The sequence below is a fragment of the Loxodonta africana genome, chromosome 21 (assembly GCF_030014295.1).
Source record: "Loxodonta africana isolate mLoxAfr1 chromosome 21, mLoxAfr1.hap2, whole genome shotgun sequence".
Lineage (NCBI taxonomy): Eukaryota > Metazoa > Chordata > Mammalia > Proboscidea > Elephantidae > Loxodonta > Loxodonta africana.
The window spans coordinates 45,595,011-45,615,328 of record NC_087362.1 but is presented as its reverse complement, the minus strand read 5'-3'; the positions used below and the strand labels follow the sequence as shown (position 1 = coordinate 45,615,328).

Here is a 20,318-nt window from a genome sequence, read left to right as displayed (position 1 = left end):
TGTAAAAGAAGCATTCCTTCCAGCAAACTAAGACATGCTTCTCTCTTGCCAACTTTCCTGTTTTAAGCCACCCAGAGGAATTTTGAAGTCATACTGCTTCAAGCCTTCTTTAATGCCTTCCACTCCATCCAGTCAGCATCCCAGTGTTTGTTATTGAGTGTATCCGTAATTCTTATTGTTTCTTGCTTTAATTGAATTATCTGCTTGCATAGATTTGTATATCTCTTTGTCATTATCTGTTGTAAAGTGCAAGCTATTTATTCTCCTGGAACACAATTAATGTAATTATTAATTTGGTATAAACTTTCTAGAGGCCAATTTATGATACTACATATCAAAAGTCTTAACAGTGTCTTTAACCTAGAAATTGTATTTCTAAGAGTTTCTCTGAAGAAAATAATCATGAAAGAGGACAAAATTGGCTATGTGGATGTTCATTTGCTTTATAAGCGAAGACTTAGAACCTAGATGTCCACAGAGAGCTACTATGTATCGATAGGATGCTGTAGATGCATATTTAACAACTTCAAAAAAAATATGGTAGCTGAGAAAAGCACATCACAGAATAGTTTGTGGGGTATGGTTCTCATTATTGTGAAAAACATACATGCAATATACTTAAGCACACACACACGCACATATACACATACATACATAAAAAAACATACGTAGAAAGGATTAGAAGGATATACACTAAAATACGACCACTGGCCTCACTGGTAATTTTATTTCCTTGTATAAAATGTCTATATAAACAGATCTGGTATTTGTAATACTGAAAAAAAAAAAGCACACATATAAATATTTAATATCCTCCATTCCAAAGCATTAGTGAGTAGAATTTGGGGATCATGACTAGTTAATGGCCTTTGCACAGTGCTGAGCAAAAAAACCAACAAACAACTAAGCTTATGCCAACACTCAGAAAACTCTTCTTGCTAATGATCTGAACAGTGTTTAAAATAGATTTTGAAGCAGAAGCCCTTCACATGACAGCTTTCAGCCTCCCACAGTGACCCACAGCACTAGTTTTAGTTATACACCAAATGGCCCTATAGTCACAAATTGAAAAATCAGTGCTGTGCTTTGTGTCTTCTTCCCTGACAAGAAGAAAATAAAAAAGCTACTATCGTTTTGTTTATCCTGAAGTAATTATTAGAAGTTCTAAAAGAGGTTGTTTCTCTGTTACACTGTCCAGGTCCCCAGATCACACTAAGTTTGTGGGAAGTTTCAAAACCAAACAAGACTTCATAGATTTGATTGAAGTAATCTATCGAGGTGCAATGAGGGGAAAATTGATTGTCCAAAGCCCTATTGATCCTAAAAATATTCCCAAATATGACCTACTGTATCAAGACATTTAGCTCATTAACTACTGTCAGCATCAAAGAGAATGGCACATCTTGAAACAGCACCTGAATCCAGCTGTGTACTTTCTGGAATCCTTTGGAAACATGTTCAGCATCCCAGCGGAGAAGAAGAGGTTTGACTTGTATGTAAAATACCTGGTCCCCGGTTAGAAGACCATGCTGGTACTCTGATGATCTGGGATACCTCCATTTCTACTACCTGCAAACCTCAAAGCAGTCAAGTCACAGAGTTAAGTTTCCCCAGAGTGATTTTGTTACCTTCTCTTTATATTGTGTTTTTGTTTTTTCTTTAAAACAGGATTCTCCTGGACATTGGCTAGTACAATTTGATTTAACCATGCTTATGAGATAGACAATTAAAATGGGAAGTCAGTTCCTATAAGAGCAAAAATACTTATTTTCTACCCTGGATATATATACACACACACACACCCCTCGCCCATTCCTCCACTTATATTCCTTATGCTGTCCTATCTCCCAGTCCTTATTACTCCAGTCTCTCTTGAAAAAAATAATTGTCTACTGATAGCAGTCAAGTTGTTTTTGTTTTGGAGCCTCTTACCCTGAAGTTCAGACTTTTAAAACAGTGTATCGGTTTACTCATTGTACTAGCTTTTAGGTTTTTAAATTGCCCAAGGAGTAAGCTTGAACCTTCACCACCCAGCACCCACCTTGAGCTAAGCAAGGAATTAACTGCCCTTAGTAAGTGGGGCAGATGTTTCCCAGAACACAGAATTTCTGCCTCTTCCTGAGACACAAAATTGAATTTCAAGGGCTCAAGACTGAAAAGAGATCTCAGAATTGTTAGAAAGAATCTCATCTTCATGGGATTGGCCTGTTTTAATAGCTTTATGAAGAATCCTTGCTCTTCCAGGCACAACCTACCACCACTGGGGCAAGTTATGACTCCTCTCAAACCTCATGAGGCTGACTTACTGACTTTATAGAGGGAGAGCATGAACACAGAGCCCCAGTGCAGTGGCCCAGCAGTTTGTGGCCTACTTGGCAGCTGTTGGCCTCCTTACCAACAGAAACTCAGCTCTGGCCAGGGCAGCACTGTCGCTTCAAGTCCATCCCTCTTTGCCAAGTGGTTTTTTCCCCAGTCCGTTCTGAAGCAAGGGTAACCACGTGACCTGGCTCTAGCTAACAAGGTATAGAGGGAAGGCTGTTGGGTGCTTTTGTGTCCTTCGCTGACGAAGAGGTCACTCCAGGAATAAAACAAAACTCTTTTGTCACCACCTCTGCCTTTTCCACTCCCATTTTCTGATTTGGATTGTAATTGTGACTCAGAACTGCAGCAGCCATCATATGGCCGCGAGGCAGCTAGCATCAGGATGAAACATCAACATTCTGAGGAGGACAATAAAAAGCTTGGCCTCCGGTGATGGTATTGAGCTGCTAAGTGAACTCAGGGCTCACCTCTCCCCAGACTTGTGCAAAAGAACTAAATGTTTTCACTCTGAGTCACGTTAGTCAGGTCTTCTGTTACAGCCCAAATCACACAGTGTTTGATGTATGGTAAGTGCTCAGATACCAACAAAAACTCAGAACTGGCCTGTGTAAAATCTGCATATCTCTTCTCCTCCCACAGGCTTTAGAGACTCTTTCTCTGAAGTCATGATTTATATTATTGTTCTTATCTTAGTTGCATTCTGTTCTACAAGTGTATTAAGTCTGTGCTGAAAGCCCCATTCTATGCTAAATGGTACGTAAATAAAAATGACTCATGGATAGAGAAAAAAAAGCCTTCTTAGAGGAGAGTAGGAGGTGCTTATGCAGAAAAGGGAAGGGCAGTTCAGCAGAGGGCCCCAGAGCAAAGCAGGCACAAGGGCTAGACACAGCAGGGAGTATTCAGAGAGGAGCCCTGGTCCTGCAGTGGTTAAGAGCTCCGCTGCTAACCCAAAGGTCTGCAGTTCAAATCCAACAGCCACTCTTGGGAAACCCTGTGGGGCCAGTTCTACCCTGTTCTGTACGGTCGCTATGAGTTAGAATCAACCCAACAGCAGCGGGTTTGGTTTTTTTTGGTTTGGTGCAGAGTTCAGTGTCACCAAAAACCAAAGGTTGGGACCATAGAGGGTAGAAGGTACTACTGGAGAGGAAGGCAGAGAAGGTAAGTGAATTTAGAAAATACCAAAGGTTTTGTTTTATTATTTTCCTCCTGATTAATGACTTGAAGCCACTTGATGCAATCAGATTATCCTTTAAGAAAAACAGGGACTGAATACTCAGTGCTGAAGATACTCCCAAGAGAAAAAGACATAACTGATGGCATTCTGAGAGCATTTTTTGTTTTATTTTTGTTTCAATTTTTTGGTGTATATTGTTTTCGAGTTTCTAGATATTATCTCTTTTACATCTTCTAGCATAGAAGTCTGTGTCCTTCATTGGGCCACTAGCTCTAACCTGTTGAAATTTATCGATAAATCATGAGGGTACATGTGAAGAGAACTTTACAGTGAAGGCCAGATCCTGGTGAGAGTATCAGGGCATCAGGTAGCATTTTACACCATGAGAAGGAGAGGCCATGTTTTGGTATAAGAAGATATAATGGTGGAGAGTCAGTGTACTAAAGGCTTATAGCAAGAAAGAGTTCAGATCCTGAGAACAAAAGAACTAGTTGGTGCCCGGCCACAATCGATGACTGCCCTGACAGGGAGCACAATAGAGAACCCCTGAGGGAGCAGGAGATAAGTGGGATGCAGACCCCAAATTCTCATAAAAAGACCATACTTGATGGTCTGTATGTGACTAGAGGAATCCCGGCAGTCATGGTCCCCAAACCTTATGTTGGCCCAGGACAGGAACCATCCCCGAAGACAACTCATCAGACATGGACGGGACTGGACAGTGGGTGAGAGAGAGATGCTGATGAAGAGTGAGCTAATAATATCAGGTGGACACTTGAGACTGTGTTGGCATCTCCTGTCTGGAGGGGGGATGGGAGGATAGAGAGAGTTGGAAGCTGGCAAAATTGTCACGAAAGAAGAGACTGGAAGGGCTGCCTCATTAGGGGGAGAGCAAGTGGGAGTAAGGAGTAAGATGTATATTAACTTATATGTGACAGACTGACTTGATTTGTAAACGTTCACTTGAAGCTCAATAAAAGTTAATAAAAAAAAAGAGTTCAGTTAGAGGAGCTTCCTAGTTACAAGAGTTCTGGAACCTTTTTTCAGGGAGACAATAGCAAGACCCTTATCTCTGTGAAACAGGAGACCCAGACAACTTCCATTTGGTTTCTGGTAAAGGGTGGATTTGTTCCAAGTGGTAAAACCAGCTCCTGTTGAGGAAGAGACTCTTGACGAAGTCCCAGAACATTATGCTGGCAGGGACTTTAGAGATTGTCTGGGATACAGATGGCCAGGGAGCTTAAAGCACTTGGCAGATTTGTGGCTGGGATATGATTTGGGCCAAGTAAGTCTAGAGTCCCTGCCTTTACACCATCTTATTTTCTGGAGTGCTGGTGCATTGGAGCACAAAGTATTGTCTCCGTCGAACTTTTTCTTCAACCTACTTTGTGCTAACATCTTCCAAACCAGGCCTAGTTCACTTCAAAGGGGCAACAGGGGACAGTGAAAAGAGCTCAGGGGTCTTTTCAGACAGACCAAGGTTCAAGGTTCAGCTTCGCTGTATAACCTTAAGCAATTGCTTAACTTCTCTGAGTCTCTTTATCTTTGTCTATAAAACAAGGATAACAATTGCCTTACTGAGGCCTGGCATTCAGTAGATATTCAATCAGTGAGCATGAGCCCCAAGGTGGGACAATTTTTATCAACTTAGGGATTGCTAGTTGGCTGGGGATTTTTTCTCCTTACTCCTGGTAGACTCTCTACTACTTGGCTGCCCCTGTACCATAAAGGAAAGGATAAAAACAGCCTAAAATTAAAAACAGCACAGAAATGAGTCAAAAGAAAGCTCTTTATTGAATGACTCAGCAATGCAGGGCTGGCTCCCATCAGCTTCAAGTCTCCCATCCACTCCCACTGTTTCCCCTCCTCCAGAGTGAAATCTTGCTCTCAGGCAAGAGTTTCAGTGTGCCTTTCGTTAGTTGTCAGCTGTGGTTTTCTGAACCCAGTCCAGGATGGAGGGCACCTTTACATACACCCCATACTCGGCCGAAGCACAGCTCTTATCAAAGCTCAGGATCCCGGCTGCATACCAGGTGTCGTCATCCTGGTCATGGATGGCAAAGGCGCTCCCAGCATCACCGTAGCAAGTGTCTTCCTGATACTTGGACATTCCCGCACAGAAGGTATGTTCATTCAGTATGGGCTGCACCCCAACAGGGCTCTTTGGTTTTTTCTTTTCAGGTACTGTGCTGCCTTCATAGTACTTTACACACTTATCTTGGGCAGCCACGGGCAGCATAACATACTTCAGGTGCTCAGTAAAATTGAAGATAGCATTCCGCCCCCAGCCAGACACATAACCCACACGTCCCTCTTCGGCATAATCCTTTGAAGGTAGGCAAATGGGCATTACTCTCTCATTAACAGGCACCTTATGTTTGAGTTTGATGAGCCCAATGTCTATCTGGGAGTAGTTAGGGTGCAGAACCACTTTCTCAATCTCCACAAGCTGATTTCTTCCCACGTAGAGTTTTAAAGTAGGAGCAATGTCCTTTGCTGTTGCATTAGCTGTATGATTCAGGAAGAGGTTTTTAGCTGTGGTCAACAGCCATTTTTCATTTATCAGCGTGGCCCCCGTGGTGAGATTATGGCGAGAGATCATCTTAGCCTGCCAGGGAAAGCTGCCTTTGGCATCCTGTAGTCCTCCTATGATCCGTTGCACCTGATCCACTGGATGCTTAGGCTTTCCACATACTGTCAAGGAGAGCAAGAAAATCATGAGGCAAAATATGGAAGAGTCTCCCAATCTGGGAAAAAGGGGTAAAAGCATTGGCCATTGCTACTATCTAAACTACCCTCGTTTGTTTTTTCTGACCTGGAAATATTTAAATGCTCTTTAATAATCTTTACATCGCTAAGATAGAGTTCTATTTCCTGCTTTTGTAACTAACTAGACTGAGATTTTCAAACCCTAGTGGATGAACTGTATATTTAAACAGAAATTGTCACAACAACGGAATTCTCACAGTTCCTTGAAGTTCATTGTAAGGGCTTGGAGTTGTTAACTCATTCTCTCTCAATAAAGAGGAATGTATTGCAGCATTGGTTGAAACTCAGCTTTTATAGATGTTGTAGTTAATATAAGGCAGGTTTACAGATCCACAGCACTAGTGGCACAGAAAGAAGAGGCAAAACCTTCTGTTCCGAGAGAGAGAGAGTAGCAGCTCTTCTTAATAAAAAGAAACAGAAGTCCCATCTCCAATCTCTTGTCTTAGCTTCCAGGTAATAGCATTTTGTTATATCCTCCCTTGGCTTTTCTTCTGGAGCTGGCTTTACCTTTGACTCTGGACTCCCTAGGCGGGCTGTCTGTCTGTGCCCAGAGGGTCTCCCTGTGCCTGGTCCTCTGGAGGCAGTGTGCACAGTGAATCCCAGTCTGCCTTTTAAGCCCAAATCCTTTGTGAGCTCTATCAAGAAGTCATGGTGTAACCACGACTGCCTGGCCAGTCATTTTTCCCTGATCCCCCATCTTGACCCTCACGTGCCCTGAGGAGTTCATCCAGGAGGGATGCGCCTCTGGGACATTTCCACCTAGATGCCTAACTGTAGCTGAACCCTCCACGTCCACCCTTAGTCTGCTTCCCTGGCCCCTGGCTTCCTACCTGCTTCGCATTCAGGAAGTGTCTCTCCAACGGCTTTATTTACCCACTGCTTCTCCCTGTTTAAAGTGTACACTCCTGAAACAAAAAGAAAAAGGTGCGTCAAAAGAGAAATCAGGTCTGGACCTAGCATAGGGAGAGAGGTTTTTAGAAATAAATAAAAAGGAGAAGGAAAGGCAAGGGAGGAGAGGAAAAAGGAGGAGCACCACACTAGAAGCTAAGTGCTGAGAGCACCTATTGAGTAAATCCAGCAGGATAGAACTGTAGTCATAGGGAGGCAGTATTGGGTAGGGATCAGGTTCAAATCCTCACTCCACTTCTTATTGGCTACCTGAACTCGGGCAAATTATTCAACCTCTCTGTGCCTCAGTTTCCTCATCAGCAAAATGAGAATAGTAACACTAGCTCTTCATAGGGTTGCTGTGAGTATTAAGTGAGCTAATGAATGTAAAACACTTGGACAGTGCCAGGAACCTGGTACTCACTAGGTAAGGGTTACCTGGCATAATTGCCATCATCATTTGTTCTTTTACCGCATCTCCTTTTGTAGGACTCAGATGGGGGGGCTATGTGGCATCACCTTCCCTTAACAAAAGCAAAAACTTGAGGCTGAGAAAAACTAATTTGTCCAATGGGCCACAGCTACTGGTGACAAGATCCTTATTAGGATTTCAGTCTTCTGGCTCCATGGAGAACATGTGAACTTTCTGGCCAATCACTCCTGGCTCCATTCATCATGGAAATGCCAAGAGGAGGAGTGTGGGCAGATGGAAGGTGGATGGAGACACTTTTCCAGATCTTACCATCTCCTTCAGTGTGCAGTCTGTAGAAGTTCTTACAGTGATAGCGGACCAAGTGCTCCACGTAGCCGTTCGCAATCTCAGGGGGTTTTGGGCAGCCATCATCTACAAAGAAAAAGAACCAGGAAGAGGAGGCTAATATTCAGGAGTTGCTCCCAGAGAGCATGAAAAATCTGAGGAGAGGAAGCTGCTCTACACATCAGCCTCCCTCCAGCCCAAATGGAAGCCAAGGAAGGGCAGTCTTCCCTAATTTCTGGCAAGATCCCCAGTGTTTTTCGCTGTACTGAAAGCACAGCAACTGGAATGAGAAGCAAGGACTAGGTCTTCCCAAAGAGAGGATACAGATCTGATAGGGCCAGGTTGGAATGCAGCAGTGCTGGGGACTCAAATATACCCACCTGCAATATCTGTGGCCTCATTGCCAACGTCCACTGCAAAAAGCTGCCCCCAGAGCAGGAGGGCAACGACAGCTCCGAGGGCGCTACAGAGACAAGACAGGAAAGGAGGGCAAAGTTGGTCTGTCCACAACACACCCCTCCCATAAAGCAGCCAGAAAAGAAAAACAGATACATGGAAGTGATAGGACCAAGAAGTAGCCCCCATTCACCCACACACTTTAGCAGCTTCCCAGCACACCCAGGTTCCAGCAAGCTCTATGCTGCTGGGAATTTTACATACACTTCAGAGAGGGACCACCAAGATACGAAGGCAGGTGGGTGTGTAGGACTTAGTTTCTGGCAGCGTTCAGTTAATGTTAATTTGGCAGTAATATACGTACTCTTCAGCAAAGAGAAGCCTCTCTCAGACACCCCTAAAGTGCCAGGCTACAAAGATAACTGCCAATAAAATGTGGATAACTTGAAGAAGGATGTGTGGGGGATTGTTACGCTGTTCTCTCTACTTTTTGAAATTTTTCATAATAAAAAGTTTTTTTAACTCTGTAATTTAAAACAAGTACATGGTCATGGTTGTGTCTATTATGATACTTTGCCCTTAGGAAATGATGTTTCTAGCCCCAAAGTGCCAGAAGGCTGCCTAGAAAATAAGTGGCTTCCTGAAAGCATGAACAGTTAAACATCTCGTGGCAGATATCTACTCAAGAATTGCTTGGTTGTGTTACGTTCCTAGTCTTGATATTTCAACATTTCAAAAAAACTTTTTATTTTGAGAAAATTTAAGTGCCTTAATTCCTCTAATATGTCACTATTGGTCTTTCATATAATAATTTTTTAAAAAAGGAAAAAAAAATCTAATAGATATACTCAAGATGCCGTGGGAGATGCTGGCATCCCCTAGCAAAGGTGAAAACTTCATCACCTCAAGAAAAATGATACACCAAAGAGTAAGTAACGACTTCCGGGAGAGACAACAGCACTGTCTGAGAGCATTCTCTTTTATGGACGCAGAAAAAGACAGGATTTAACCACTAAGCCCTCTGACCACCAAAACCAAACTGGTTACCTTCAAGTCGATGCTGACTCATAGCAACCCTATAGGACAGAACAGACTGCCTCATAGGGTTTCCAGGGAACAGCTGGTGGATTTGAACTGCTGACCTTTTGGCTAGCATCCATAGCTCTTAAAAGCCCTCTACCTCACTGCAGTTTAGTTAATTTGCTGTGTTCCTTTTCTGTGTTTTCTGATTCTCTCCTATAGGCTTCTCCCGTATCTGGCCCATCATGCAGATGGCAATTGTATGCAAAAAACCGGAGAAAGCGGGAGGTCAAAGCCAGAGACTCACCTCATCTTTGGTCCGTCTGCCTCTGGAAGAACAGGGCTGTGAAGGGCACCTGCTGGTCCTTTTATGCCTCCCACATCTCACCCACCCCTTCACGATTTCCTAATTCCTCTGTCCACACAACACTGGCCTTGTGAAGGTCACTGATATTTTCCAGTAACAAAACCACAAACATCATCCCTGTCAAGAGTTGAGCTCTTGCTTCACACTTGGATTTCCCCCAGTGTTCTTTTACAAACCCTGAAGAGACCCTCCAACGTTGTACCCCCATGTAGCTGGAAAAGTATTTCCCGAAATCAGCAACTAGGCTGACTAGGGGAAGAACCGTCAATTAATGTCTCTCTGTTTTTGAGAGTTTTCAAGACTAGAAAAAGACCCTCCTTGGGTCATTTCAAACCCTTTAGACACTCCTCCAACCTTACGTAGGAGGACCTCTTAAGAAAGCATTTCCTTTTCACAATCATTACCTGTATGTTAACATCACCCTGTTCCTTTAATCTTTCCAACCTGAAGCCAGTAAAAGGTGTTTATTATGTTTTTTTCTGAATGCTTTTTGCAAGAAATCACACAAAATGATTCAAGCTATGGTGTAGATTGATGCATGCATGCTCAATGGCAGTGGCTCTCATGATTTTGTAGTCTAGTAACTAGTTCAGATAGGCAGACGTTTCAGTCAAGTATCTGCACCTGTGTATCCCAGGTATTATTTAATAGCAACTCAATAAAAGATCACTTTAACCATTTTTTAATAGTCATTAAAGGTCAGTGATTCTTAGAGTGTACAAAGAACGTATCTGGGGATACTCAGTGGCACTGATAAAACAGCAAAATAACTGAAAACAACACAAATGTCAGTAGGAAAATGAGTAATTTGTGATCTATTCATATAATGGAACATACACAGTGAAAATGAATGAACTGTGCAAGAACAGCCTGTATGTATGTGTGGTAAAAATAACACAACATCTGTCAATTCAACATTTTTTGACGTGTAATTATAATTCAGTGTCACCAGTCACATCAGTCACGTGCAGCCATCACCAGAATCTGTTGCCAAATTTTCCATCACCATTAACAGATACTCAGTGCTTCCTAAACAGTAACTCTCCCCTTTCCCCCTCCTTGCCACCCCTAACCACTGATAAACTTTGATCTCTATACATTTGCCTATTCCAGATATCTCAGGGAATCACTGTTGTTAGGTGCTGTCAAGTTGGTTCTGACTCATAGCAACCCTGTGTACAACAGAACAAAACACTGCCTGGTCCTGCCCCATCCTCACAATCATTGCGCTTAAGCCCATTGCAGCCACCGTCAATCCATCTCACTGAGGGTCTTCATTTTTTTTTGCTGACCCTCCACTTTACCAAGCATGATGTCCCTCTCCAGGGACTGATCCCTCCTGACAACATGCCCAAAGCATGTGAGAAGTAGTCTTCCCATCCTTGCTTCCAAGGAGCATTCGGATTGTACTTCTTCCAAGACAGACTTGTTCATTCTTTTGACAATCCATGGTATATTCAATATTCTCCAACACCACAATTCAAAGGTGTCAATTCTTCAGTCTTCCTTATTCATTGTCCAACTTTCACATGTCTGGGAGGTGATTGAAAACACCATGGCTTGGGTCAGGCACACACTAGACCTTCAAGGTAACATCTTTGCCTTTCAACACTGTAAAGAGGTCTCTTGCAGCAGATTTGCCCAATGCAATCCGTCTTTTGACATCTCGACTGCTGCTTTCGTGGGTGTTGATTGTGGATCCAAGTAAAATGAAATCTTTGACAACTTCAATCTTTTCTCCATTTATTCTGATGTTGCTCATTGGTCCAGTTGTGAGGATTTTTGTTTTCTTTCTGTTGAGGTATAATCCATACTGAAGGCTGTGGTCTTTAATCTTCCTCAGTAAGTGCTTCAAGTCCTCTTCATTGTCAGCAAGTAGGAATGTGTAATCTGCATAACACAGGTTGTTAATGAATCTTCCTCCAATCCTAATGCCCCATTCTTCTTCATATATTCCATCTTCTTGGATTATTTGCTCAGCATACAGATTGAATAGGTATGGTGAAAGGATACAACTCTGACGCACACCTTTCCTGGCTTTAAACCTTGTAGTATCCCCTTGTTCTGTTCGAATGACTGCCTCTTGATCCCTGTACAGGTTCCTCATGTGCACAATTAAGTGTTCTGGAATTCCCATACTTCGCAATGTTATCCATAATTTGCATAGTCAGTAAAACACAAGTAAACATCTTTCTGGTATTCTCTGCTTTCACCCGGGATCCATCTAACGTCAGCAGTGATATGCCTGGTTCCACATCATCTTTTGAATTTGGCTTGTATTTCTGGCAGTTCCCTGTCGATATAATGCTGCAGCGACTTTTGAGTGATCTTCAGCAGGATTTTACTTACATGTGATATTAATGATATTGTTTGATAATTTCTGCATTTGCTGGGTTGCCTTTCTTGGAAATAAGCATAGATATAGATCTCTTCCAGTTGGTTGGCCAGGTAGCTGTCTTGCAAATTTCTTGGCATAGACGAGTGAGTACTTCCAGCACTGCATCCCTTTGTTGAAACATCTTAATTGGTGTTCCGTCAATTCCTGGAGCCTTGTTTTTCACCAGTGCCTTCAGTGCAGCTTGGACTTCTTCCTTCAGTACCATTGGTTCCTGCTCATATGGTACCTTCTGAAATGGTTGAACATTGACCGATTCTTTTTAATATAGTGACTCTGTATTCCCTCCATCTTCTTTTGATGCTTCCTGAGTCATTTAATATTTTCCTCATAGAATCCTTCAGTATTGCAACTCGAGGCTTGAATTTTTTCTTCAGTTCTTTCAGTTCAAGAAATGCAGAGTGCATACTTCCCTTTTGGTTTTCCATATCCAGGTCTTTGCACATGTCATTATAATACTTTGTCTTCTCGAGCCTCCCTTTGAAATCTTCTGCTGAGCTCATTTACGTCTTCCTTTCACTTTAGCTACTCCACATTCAAGAGCAAGTTTCAGAGTCTTTTCTGACATCTATTTTGGTCTTTTCTTTCTTTCCTGTTTTTTTAATGACCTCTTGCTTTCTTCATGTATGATGTCCTTGATGTCATTCCACAACTCTTTGGTGTTCAACGCATCAAATCTGTTCTTGAGATGGTCTCTAAATTTACGTGGGATCTACTCAAGGTCATACTTTGGCTCTCGTCGACTTGTTCTAATTTTGGTCAGTTCCAACTTGAACTTGCATATGAGCAATCGATGGTCTGTTCCACAGTCAGCACCCGGCCTTGTTCTGACTGATGATATTGAGCTTTTCCATTGTCTCTTCCCACAGGTATAGCCAATTTGATTCCTGTGTATTCCATCTGGCGAAGTCCATGTTTAGTCACCATTTATGTTGGTGAAAAAAGGTATTTACAATGAAGAAGTCATTGGTCTTGTAAAATTCTATCATGCAATCTTCAGCATTGTTTCTATCACCAAGGCCATATTTTCCAACTTCCAATCCTTCTTCTTTGTTTCCAACTTTCACATTCCAATCTCCAGTAATGATCAATGCACAGACTGCAGAAGCTGGTAAAATTCTTCAATTTCTTCATCTTTGGCCTTAGTGGTTGGTGTGTAAATTTGAATGCTAGTTGTATTAACTGGTCTTTCTTGTAGGCGTATGGATATTATCCTATCACTGACAGCGTTGCACTTCAGGATAGATCTTGCAATGTTCTTATTGATGATGAATGCAATGCCATTCCTCTTCAAGTTGCTGTTCCCTGCAGAGTAAACCATATGATTGTTCAATTCAAAATGGCCAATACCAACATATTTCAGCTCACTAATGCCTAGGATATCAGTGTTTATGCATTCCATTCCATTTTTGACAACTTCCATTTTTTCTAGATTTATACTCCGTACATTCCACGTTCTGATCATTAATAGATGTTTGCAGCTGTTTCTTCTCATTTTGAGTCGTGCCACAGCAGCAAATGAAGGTCCCAAAAGCTTGACTCCATCCACATCATTAAGGTCGACTCTGCTTTGAGGAGGCGGCTCTTCCCCAGTCATCTTTTGAGTGCCTTCCGTCCTGGGGGGCTCATCTTCAAGCACTATATCAAACAGTGTTCTGCTGCTATTCATAAGGTTTTCACTGGCTAAATCCTTTCAGAAGTAGACCATCGGGTCCTTCTTCCTAGTCTGTCTTAATCTGGAAGCTAGAAATCTCTAGGTGGTACAAATGGTTAATACACTTGATAGTTTGAGCCCACGCAGAGGTACCTCGGAAGAAAGGCCTAATGATTACTTCTGAAAAATCAGCCATTGAAAACTACAGAGCACAATTCTACACTGACACACACGGGGTCGCCATGAGTTGGAATTGACTTGACAGCAACTGGTACTGGTAAGATATTTCATATGAATGGAATCATACAATATTTGTCCTTTATGACTGACTTATTTCACTTACCATAATGTTTTCAAGGTTCATCCATGTTGTAGCATGTATCAGGACTTAATTTCTCTTTATAGCTGTGTAATACTCCATTGTATATATATACTGCATTTTGTTTATCCATTCATCAGTAGTGGACATTTAGATTGTCTCCACCTTTTGGCTATTGTGAATAGTGCTTCAATGAACATTGGTGTATATTTGTCTGAGTTGCTGTTTCAAGTCTCTTGGGTATATACCTAGGAGTGGAATTGCTGGATTATATGGTAGCTCTTTTTTTATGGTAGCTCTTTGTTTAACTTTTTGAGAAACGACCAAAATGTTTTCCCCAGCGGCTGGCTGTACCACTTTGCATTTCTACCAGCAATGAATAAGCGTTCCAGTTTCTCCACATCCAGAATATAGATAACCCTATGTTGAGTGAAAACCGCAAGTTTCAGAAGATTACATACAGATTGATGCTACTTTTATAAAGCTCAAAATCAAGCAAAACTAAACAATGTGTTATAGAGGCATGGATACTAAAGAGATAAAAACTATACTTTCAAAAATTTTAAGGGAAGGAAAAACAGAAAATATAAGATGTTACCTCTTGTGGGAAGGCAGGAGGAAGGGATAACGGAAGCACATAGTAGATATAAGTATAAATAAATTATTGTTAATGTTCTTGGGCTGGGTGATAGATTTATAAATGCATATTATTGTGCTTTATTTTTTTAATTTATATACATATTACAGAAACCCTGGTGGCATAGTGGTTAAGTGCTATGGCTGCTAACCAAAATATCAGCAGTTCGAATCCACCAGGTACTCATTGGAAACTATGGGCAGTTCTGTCCTATAGGCGCTATGAGTCGGAATTGACTCGACAGCAATGGGTTTGGTTTTTTTTTTTTTAATAAGTATTACATATATTGTATATATCACGTATATTTATAAGTATCAAATAACACGTTTAAAAACATAAAGGAGGGGGAGGGGGACAGCCCCTGAAGGACTTACTAAGAATCAGCGTCCCAGGCCCCACTTGAATTGATGAGATTTAGTAGGTCTGAGTGGGGTCTGTGAATCTGCATTTTAAATGTCCATAACTTCTTCTCAGCCTTCTTTTTTTTGCAACGGGACTCCACAGCTCTTCAAGTCTTAAGGTGGAACACATTTCTCTACCCCTTGAAATCTGGGCTTGGCTGAGTGACTATTTTGGCCAATGATATAGCAAATGTAACACAAGCAGAGACATGATTTGTGAATTGGTGCTTGCCTTCTCTGACTGCACCTGGAATCCACGGACCACCAAGTGATTGAGCTGGCTCTAGAGAACCCAGAAGTCCCACCCGTTAGCCAGCCAGCTCTAATTTCCTGCAAACTGACTGCAGCTGCATGAGTAGTCCCCTGCTGAGATAAACCAAGCCTGGCCCGAGCCCAGCCCAAATTGCCGACCAACAGAATCATGAGCTAAATGAAGGGTTGCTGCTTTAAGCTACAAAGTTTTAGGAAGGTGTGTTAGGTTGCAAGTGTTAAGCGATACAGCCAGTATATGGAACATGAAAATGGAACTACTCTGGCTGAATCTGCTCCCTAAGTCATTTCCCTTATGTCTTCTGTAGCAGCTCCTCTGTACCAGCTCTTTGCCACCCAGTTTCCTTCAATAACCAGGAAAGAGGAGCTACTTCTCTACTTTTTCCAAAGCCTTTTGTTGAAGAGAACACACTGAAGGCTGTGCAGGTTTAGCATAGAGCCTGAAAACCTTTCCTCCTCTAGTGTCCCCATCTCCCTCCTTCCCTGCCTCCCACCCCATTCAATCATTCACTCTTCCTTACAGAAATCATCTAACTTCAGTCTCTAACCACTGGTGTTTTGCAAATGTCACAGCCCTAGGCTCCTTTCTTTTCTGCCCAGCTGCTGCTACTTTTCCACAGAGTGAAGAAATGGGCTTTATTTCTGTGGATCTATGAATCCCCAGGGAAGTGGGCAGAACTCCAGTCCCATGAAACAGAAGGGAAACTTCCACTCTGGGCTACAGCTGGTACCCTCCTAAAAAAAAGAGTATCTAAAATGAAACATTTCTCACCACCACTGAATAATTGCTTACTCAACAAAGGTACATGAAAACTGTCCTTCCTCCTATGAACATAACCTGGACTCCATTACTCTGACCCTTTGCCTTTTGCAACAAGGGAGTATTTATACCCTCCCTGCCTGGGCATTCTTCATTAACTTGATGACAAAGAGTAGCCCAAACACTTTCTCTCTTAATTGGGGGTAGGGTGGGGCTAGGTGGGGAAGTGGCAAGTGAAAGCCTTAGTGTACCCAGCCACAGGAAGTAATGAATATATTTTGTAGGGAAAATGGAAAGCAGGAGAGCTTGAGAGATTAATAAGAAAGAAAGCAGTTGGCGGAGCTTGAAGGGTAGTGTTTTGATTACAGATGCAAAAAAAAAAAGTTTTTTTTTTTAATTTATTCTGTCATTATGAAAGTTTTGAAATTTCAGAAGTTACAGAAAAATAAAAAGAAAAGAAAAGCTCACCCATTACTTCACTACCCCAAGACAACTGATAACCACTGTCTTAGTCAACTAGTGCTGGTATAACAGAAATACCACAAGTGAATGGCTTTAACAAAGAGAAATTTATTCCCTCGCAGTTTAGGAGGAAAGAAGTCCAAACTCGGTGTTGGCTCCAGGGGAAGACTGTCTCTCTCGGTTCTTGGGGAACATCCCTGTCATCAATATTCTCCTGGTCTAGGAGCTTCTCAGCACAGGAAGGTCCAAAGGACGAGCTCTGCTTCCAGTGCTGCTTTGTTGCTGGCATGAGGTTCTCCTGTCTCTCTGCTCACTTTTGTATATCTCAAAAGAGATTGACTTAAAACACAACCTAATCTTATAGATTGAGTCCTGCCTCATTAACATAACTGCCTCTAATCCTGCCTCTTTAACATCATAGGGGTAGGATGTACAACACATAGGAAGATCATATCAGATGACAAAATGGTAGACAATCACGCAATACTGGGAATCAGGGCCTAGCCAAGTTGACACACATTTTTGGGGGGGACATAATTCAATCCATAACAACCAGTGTTAACATTTTAGTGTTACTTCTTTGCAGGCTTTTCTCTGTACACACTTTTGCACAGTTTTGATCATTGTTTATGCAGAATTTTTGTGGTCTGCATTTTTTATCCAATGTTATAGGACTTTTCCATGTTGGAAAATTCCTACCTTAAGGCTGTATCATATATACGTGAACATGCCCTCATTGTTGAGAATTTAATTTTATTTTTTCTGTGTTATAATTAGGACCTCTGTGGATATTATTTTTAGGAGGGGTATTATTACATATACACAGGAAAGTGAGCTAGGAGGCTAGGCTTATTTTAATCCACATGCATATGCAATTGATCCAGTACCATATACTAAAATGACCGTCCCTTGCCCCTGAATTGCACTGGTATCTTTGTTATAAATTAGGTGATGATATATGTATGGGTCTGTGTCTGGATTCTCTATTCTGTCTCATTAGTCAATTTGTCTAATCTGGGGCCAATGCCACGCTGTCCTAACTGGAATTTATAGTAAGCCTTGCTATCTGGTAGGAAACCCTGGTGGTGTAGTGGTTAAGTGCTATGGCTACTAACCAAAGGGTCGGCAGTTTGAATCCGCCAGGTGCTCCTTGGAAACTCTATAGGGCAGTTCTACTCTGTCCTATAGGGTCTCTATGAGTTGGAATCAACTCAACGGCGCTGGGTTTTTACTGGGTGGTATTATAATTCTTCTAAATATATTCTTCTTCCTCAAGATTGTCTTGACTATTCTAGATCCTTTGTATTGCATATAAATTTTAGAATTAGCATTTTAATTTTCACAAAAAAGTCCTGCTGGGATTTTGATTCAGATTGCAATGAATCTCTAAATCAATTTGGGGAGGCTTGACATCTTCACAATATTGAATCTTTCAATCCCTGAACATGGTACATCTCTTCATTTATTCAGGTTGTCTTTAATTTCAGTGCTTTACAGATTTTAGTATAGAGCTCTTGTACATTTTTCATTGGATTTATTCCTATTTTATTTTTATGTTATTGTAAATATTTTTACTTAATTTCCCAAATGTTTATTACTAGTATATAGAAGTATAATTGATTTTTGTTTATTGAGCTTGTATCCATCAAAACCTTGGTAAATTCACTAATTAAATATAATAGTTTTGTTAATGATTTGAATTTTTTAGATACATAACCATGTCATCTTCAAGTAATCACTCTTTACCGCTTCTTGTCTTTATACCTTTTCTTTCTTTTTCTCACCTTAATATGGTTTTTATCACAATGTTCAATAGAAGTGGAACGTGGACATCCTTGTCATATTCCCAAACTCAAGGAGAAGGTTTTCAAGATTTTACTCTTAAGTATTAGCTTAGTTGTAGGTATTTTTTAATTTTTTGTGGATACTCTTTATCAGATTAAGCAAGTTCCTTTCTATTCCTAGTTTTACCATGAACAGGTATTGAATACTTTTTTCTTTATCTGTTAAGATCATCATATAGTTTTTCTCTTTGTTCTGTTAATGTGGTGAATTACACTGATTGGTTTTTGGAATGTTAAACCAATCTTGCCTTTCTGGAATAAACCTCAATTTCTCATAATATGGTACAATTTTTATATATTGATGGGTTTGATTTGCTAAAATCTTTAAGGATTTTTGCATCTGCCTTTATGAGAAATATTCGCCTGCAGTTTTCCTCTCTCGTAATGTCCTCATCACGGTTTCATATCAAGGTTATGTTGATCTCTCAGTACAAGTTGGGGAGTGATCCCTATTTCTCTATTTCATGTAAGAGTTTATGTAAGATTAACATTCTTTCTCTCTTAATTGTTTGGAAAAATTTGCCAGTGAAGCCATATGGGCCAATAGTTCTCTTTGTAGGAATATGTTAAATTTCAGATTCTTTAGTAGATAAAGGGCTATTCGTATTTTCTGTTCCTTCTAGTGGTAGGTTGTATTTGTCTAGAAAGTTTCCCGTTTTAGCAAAGTTGTCAAATTTACTAAGCTATTCTCAACACTATCTTGTTATATTTTTAGTATCAGTAGGATTAATAATGTCCCCTCTTTCATTCCTGATATTAATATTTGTGTTTTCCTTCTTTTTTTCTTGGATAATCTTGCTAGAGATTTGCCTATTTTATTAATCTTTTTACCGTTCAAACTTTGGCTTAGCTGGCTTTCTCTACTGTTTGTCTCGTATCTGTTTCAATGATTCCCACTCTTCATTATTTTTCTTTTTTTTTCATTTATTTTAGGTTTAATTTTTTAATTTTCTTTTTTGCACTTAAGGTAGAAGCTTACATAATTGATTTTAACTTTTCTATTAGTTGCATTTAAAACTATGAATTTTCTTCAAAGGCCAGCGAAGCAGGGGCAGGGGTTTGGGAACCATGGCTTCAGAGGACATCTAGGTCAATTGGCATAAATAAAATCTATTAAGAAAACATTCTGCATCCCACTTTGGAGAGTGGTGTCTGGGGTCTTAAACGCTAGCAAGCAGCCATCTAAGATGCATCAATTGGTCTCAACCCACCTGGAGCAAGGAAGAATGAAGAACACCAAAGACACAAGGTAACTATGAGCCTGAGAGACAGAAAGGACCACATAAACCAAAGACTACATCAGCCTGAGACCAGAAGAACTAGATGGTGCCTGGCCACAACCAGTGACTGCCCTGACAGGCAACACAACAAAGAACCCCTGACGAAGCAGGAGAGTAGTGGGATGCAGACCCCAAATTCTCGTAAAAAGGCCAGACTTAATGGTCAGACTGGGACTAGAAGGACCCTGGAGGTCAGGGTCCCCAGATCTTCTGTTAGCCCAAGACAGGAACCATTCCCCGGGGCCAACTCTTCAGACAGGGATTGGACTGGAATATGGTATGAAAAATGTTACTGGTGAAGAACGAGCTTCTTGGATCAAGTAGCCACATGAGACTGTGTTGGCATCTCCTGTCTGGAGGGGAGATGAGAGGGCAGAGGGGGCCAGAAGCTGCCCGAATGGACACGAGGAGAGAGAGTGGAGGGAAGGAGTGTGCTGTCTCATTAGGGGAAGAGCAGTTAGGAGTGTATAGCAAGATGTGTGTAAATTCTTGTATGAGAGACTGACTTGATTTCTAAACTTTCTCTTAAAGTACAATAAAAATTAATTTAAAAAAGCTTTCACTTAAGGCACGATAAAAATTAAAAAAAAAAAAAAAAAAAAA

At 41.1% G+C, this 20,318-nt stretch overlaps 2 protein-coding genes across 6 annotated transcripts in view; one reads left to right on the top strand and one right to left on the bottom strand.

Annotated features, from left to right (window-relative positions):
- The window catches only part of TXNL4B (thioredoxin like 4B), a 26,834-nt gene extending 6,516 nt beyond the window's left edge, over positions 1-20,318 (top strand). For 4 of the 5 annotated variants that reach the window (XM_010596781.3, XM_023556634.2, XM_003417057.4 and 1 more), the window contains one exon: positions 1,199-5,118. In XM_010596781.3, coding sequence (XP_010595083.1) covers positions 1,199-1,364 — 166 coding nt within the window. In that variant the 3' untranslated portion in view covers positions 1,365-5,118. Of the gene's footprint in view, positions 1-1,198; positions 5,119-9,548 lie in introns of those variants that run through there. The other variant, XM_023556633.2, reaches the window with a different exon arrangement.
- On the bottom strand, positions 5,278-8,572 carry LOC100669411 (haptoglobin). The gene is made up of 4 exons (XM_023556632.2): positions 8,291-8,572; positions 7,896-7,997; positions 7,096-7,170; positions 5,278-6,190 (listed from the first exon to the last, which is right to left on the bottom strand). The coding sequence occupies exons 1-4, from the start codon at positions 8,493-8,495 to the stop codon at positions 5,412-5,414; spliced, it is 1,161 nt and encodes a 386-aa protein (XP_023412400.1). The 5' UTR covers positions 8,496-8,572; the 3' UTR covers positions 5,278-5,411.

What these genes read in the sequence shown, in the direction of transcription:
- LOC100669411 (XM_023556632.2), bottom strand. Translation starts at nt 8,495, where the DNA reads ATGGGGGCTACTTCTTGGTCCTATCACTTCCATGTATCTGTTTTTCTT. An exon ending in TGAGGCCACAGATATTGCAG is followed by an intron (nt 7,998 to 8,290) that starts GTGGGTATATTT and finishes TTTTCTTTGTAG; the next exon opens with ATGATGGCTGCCCAAAACCC. An exon ending in ACTTCCTGAATGCGAAGCAG is followed by an intron (nt 6,191 to 7,095) that starts GTAGGAAGCCAG and finishes TCTCCTTGACAG; the next exon opens with TATGTGGAAAGCCTAAGCAT.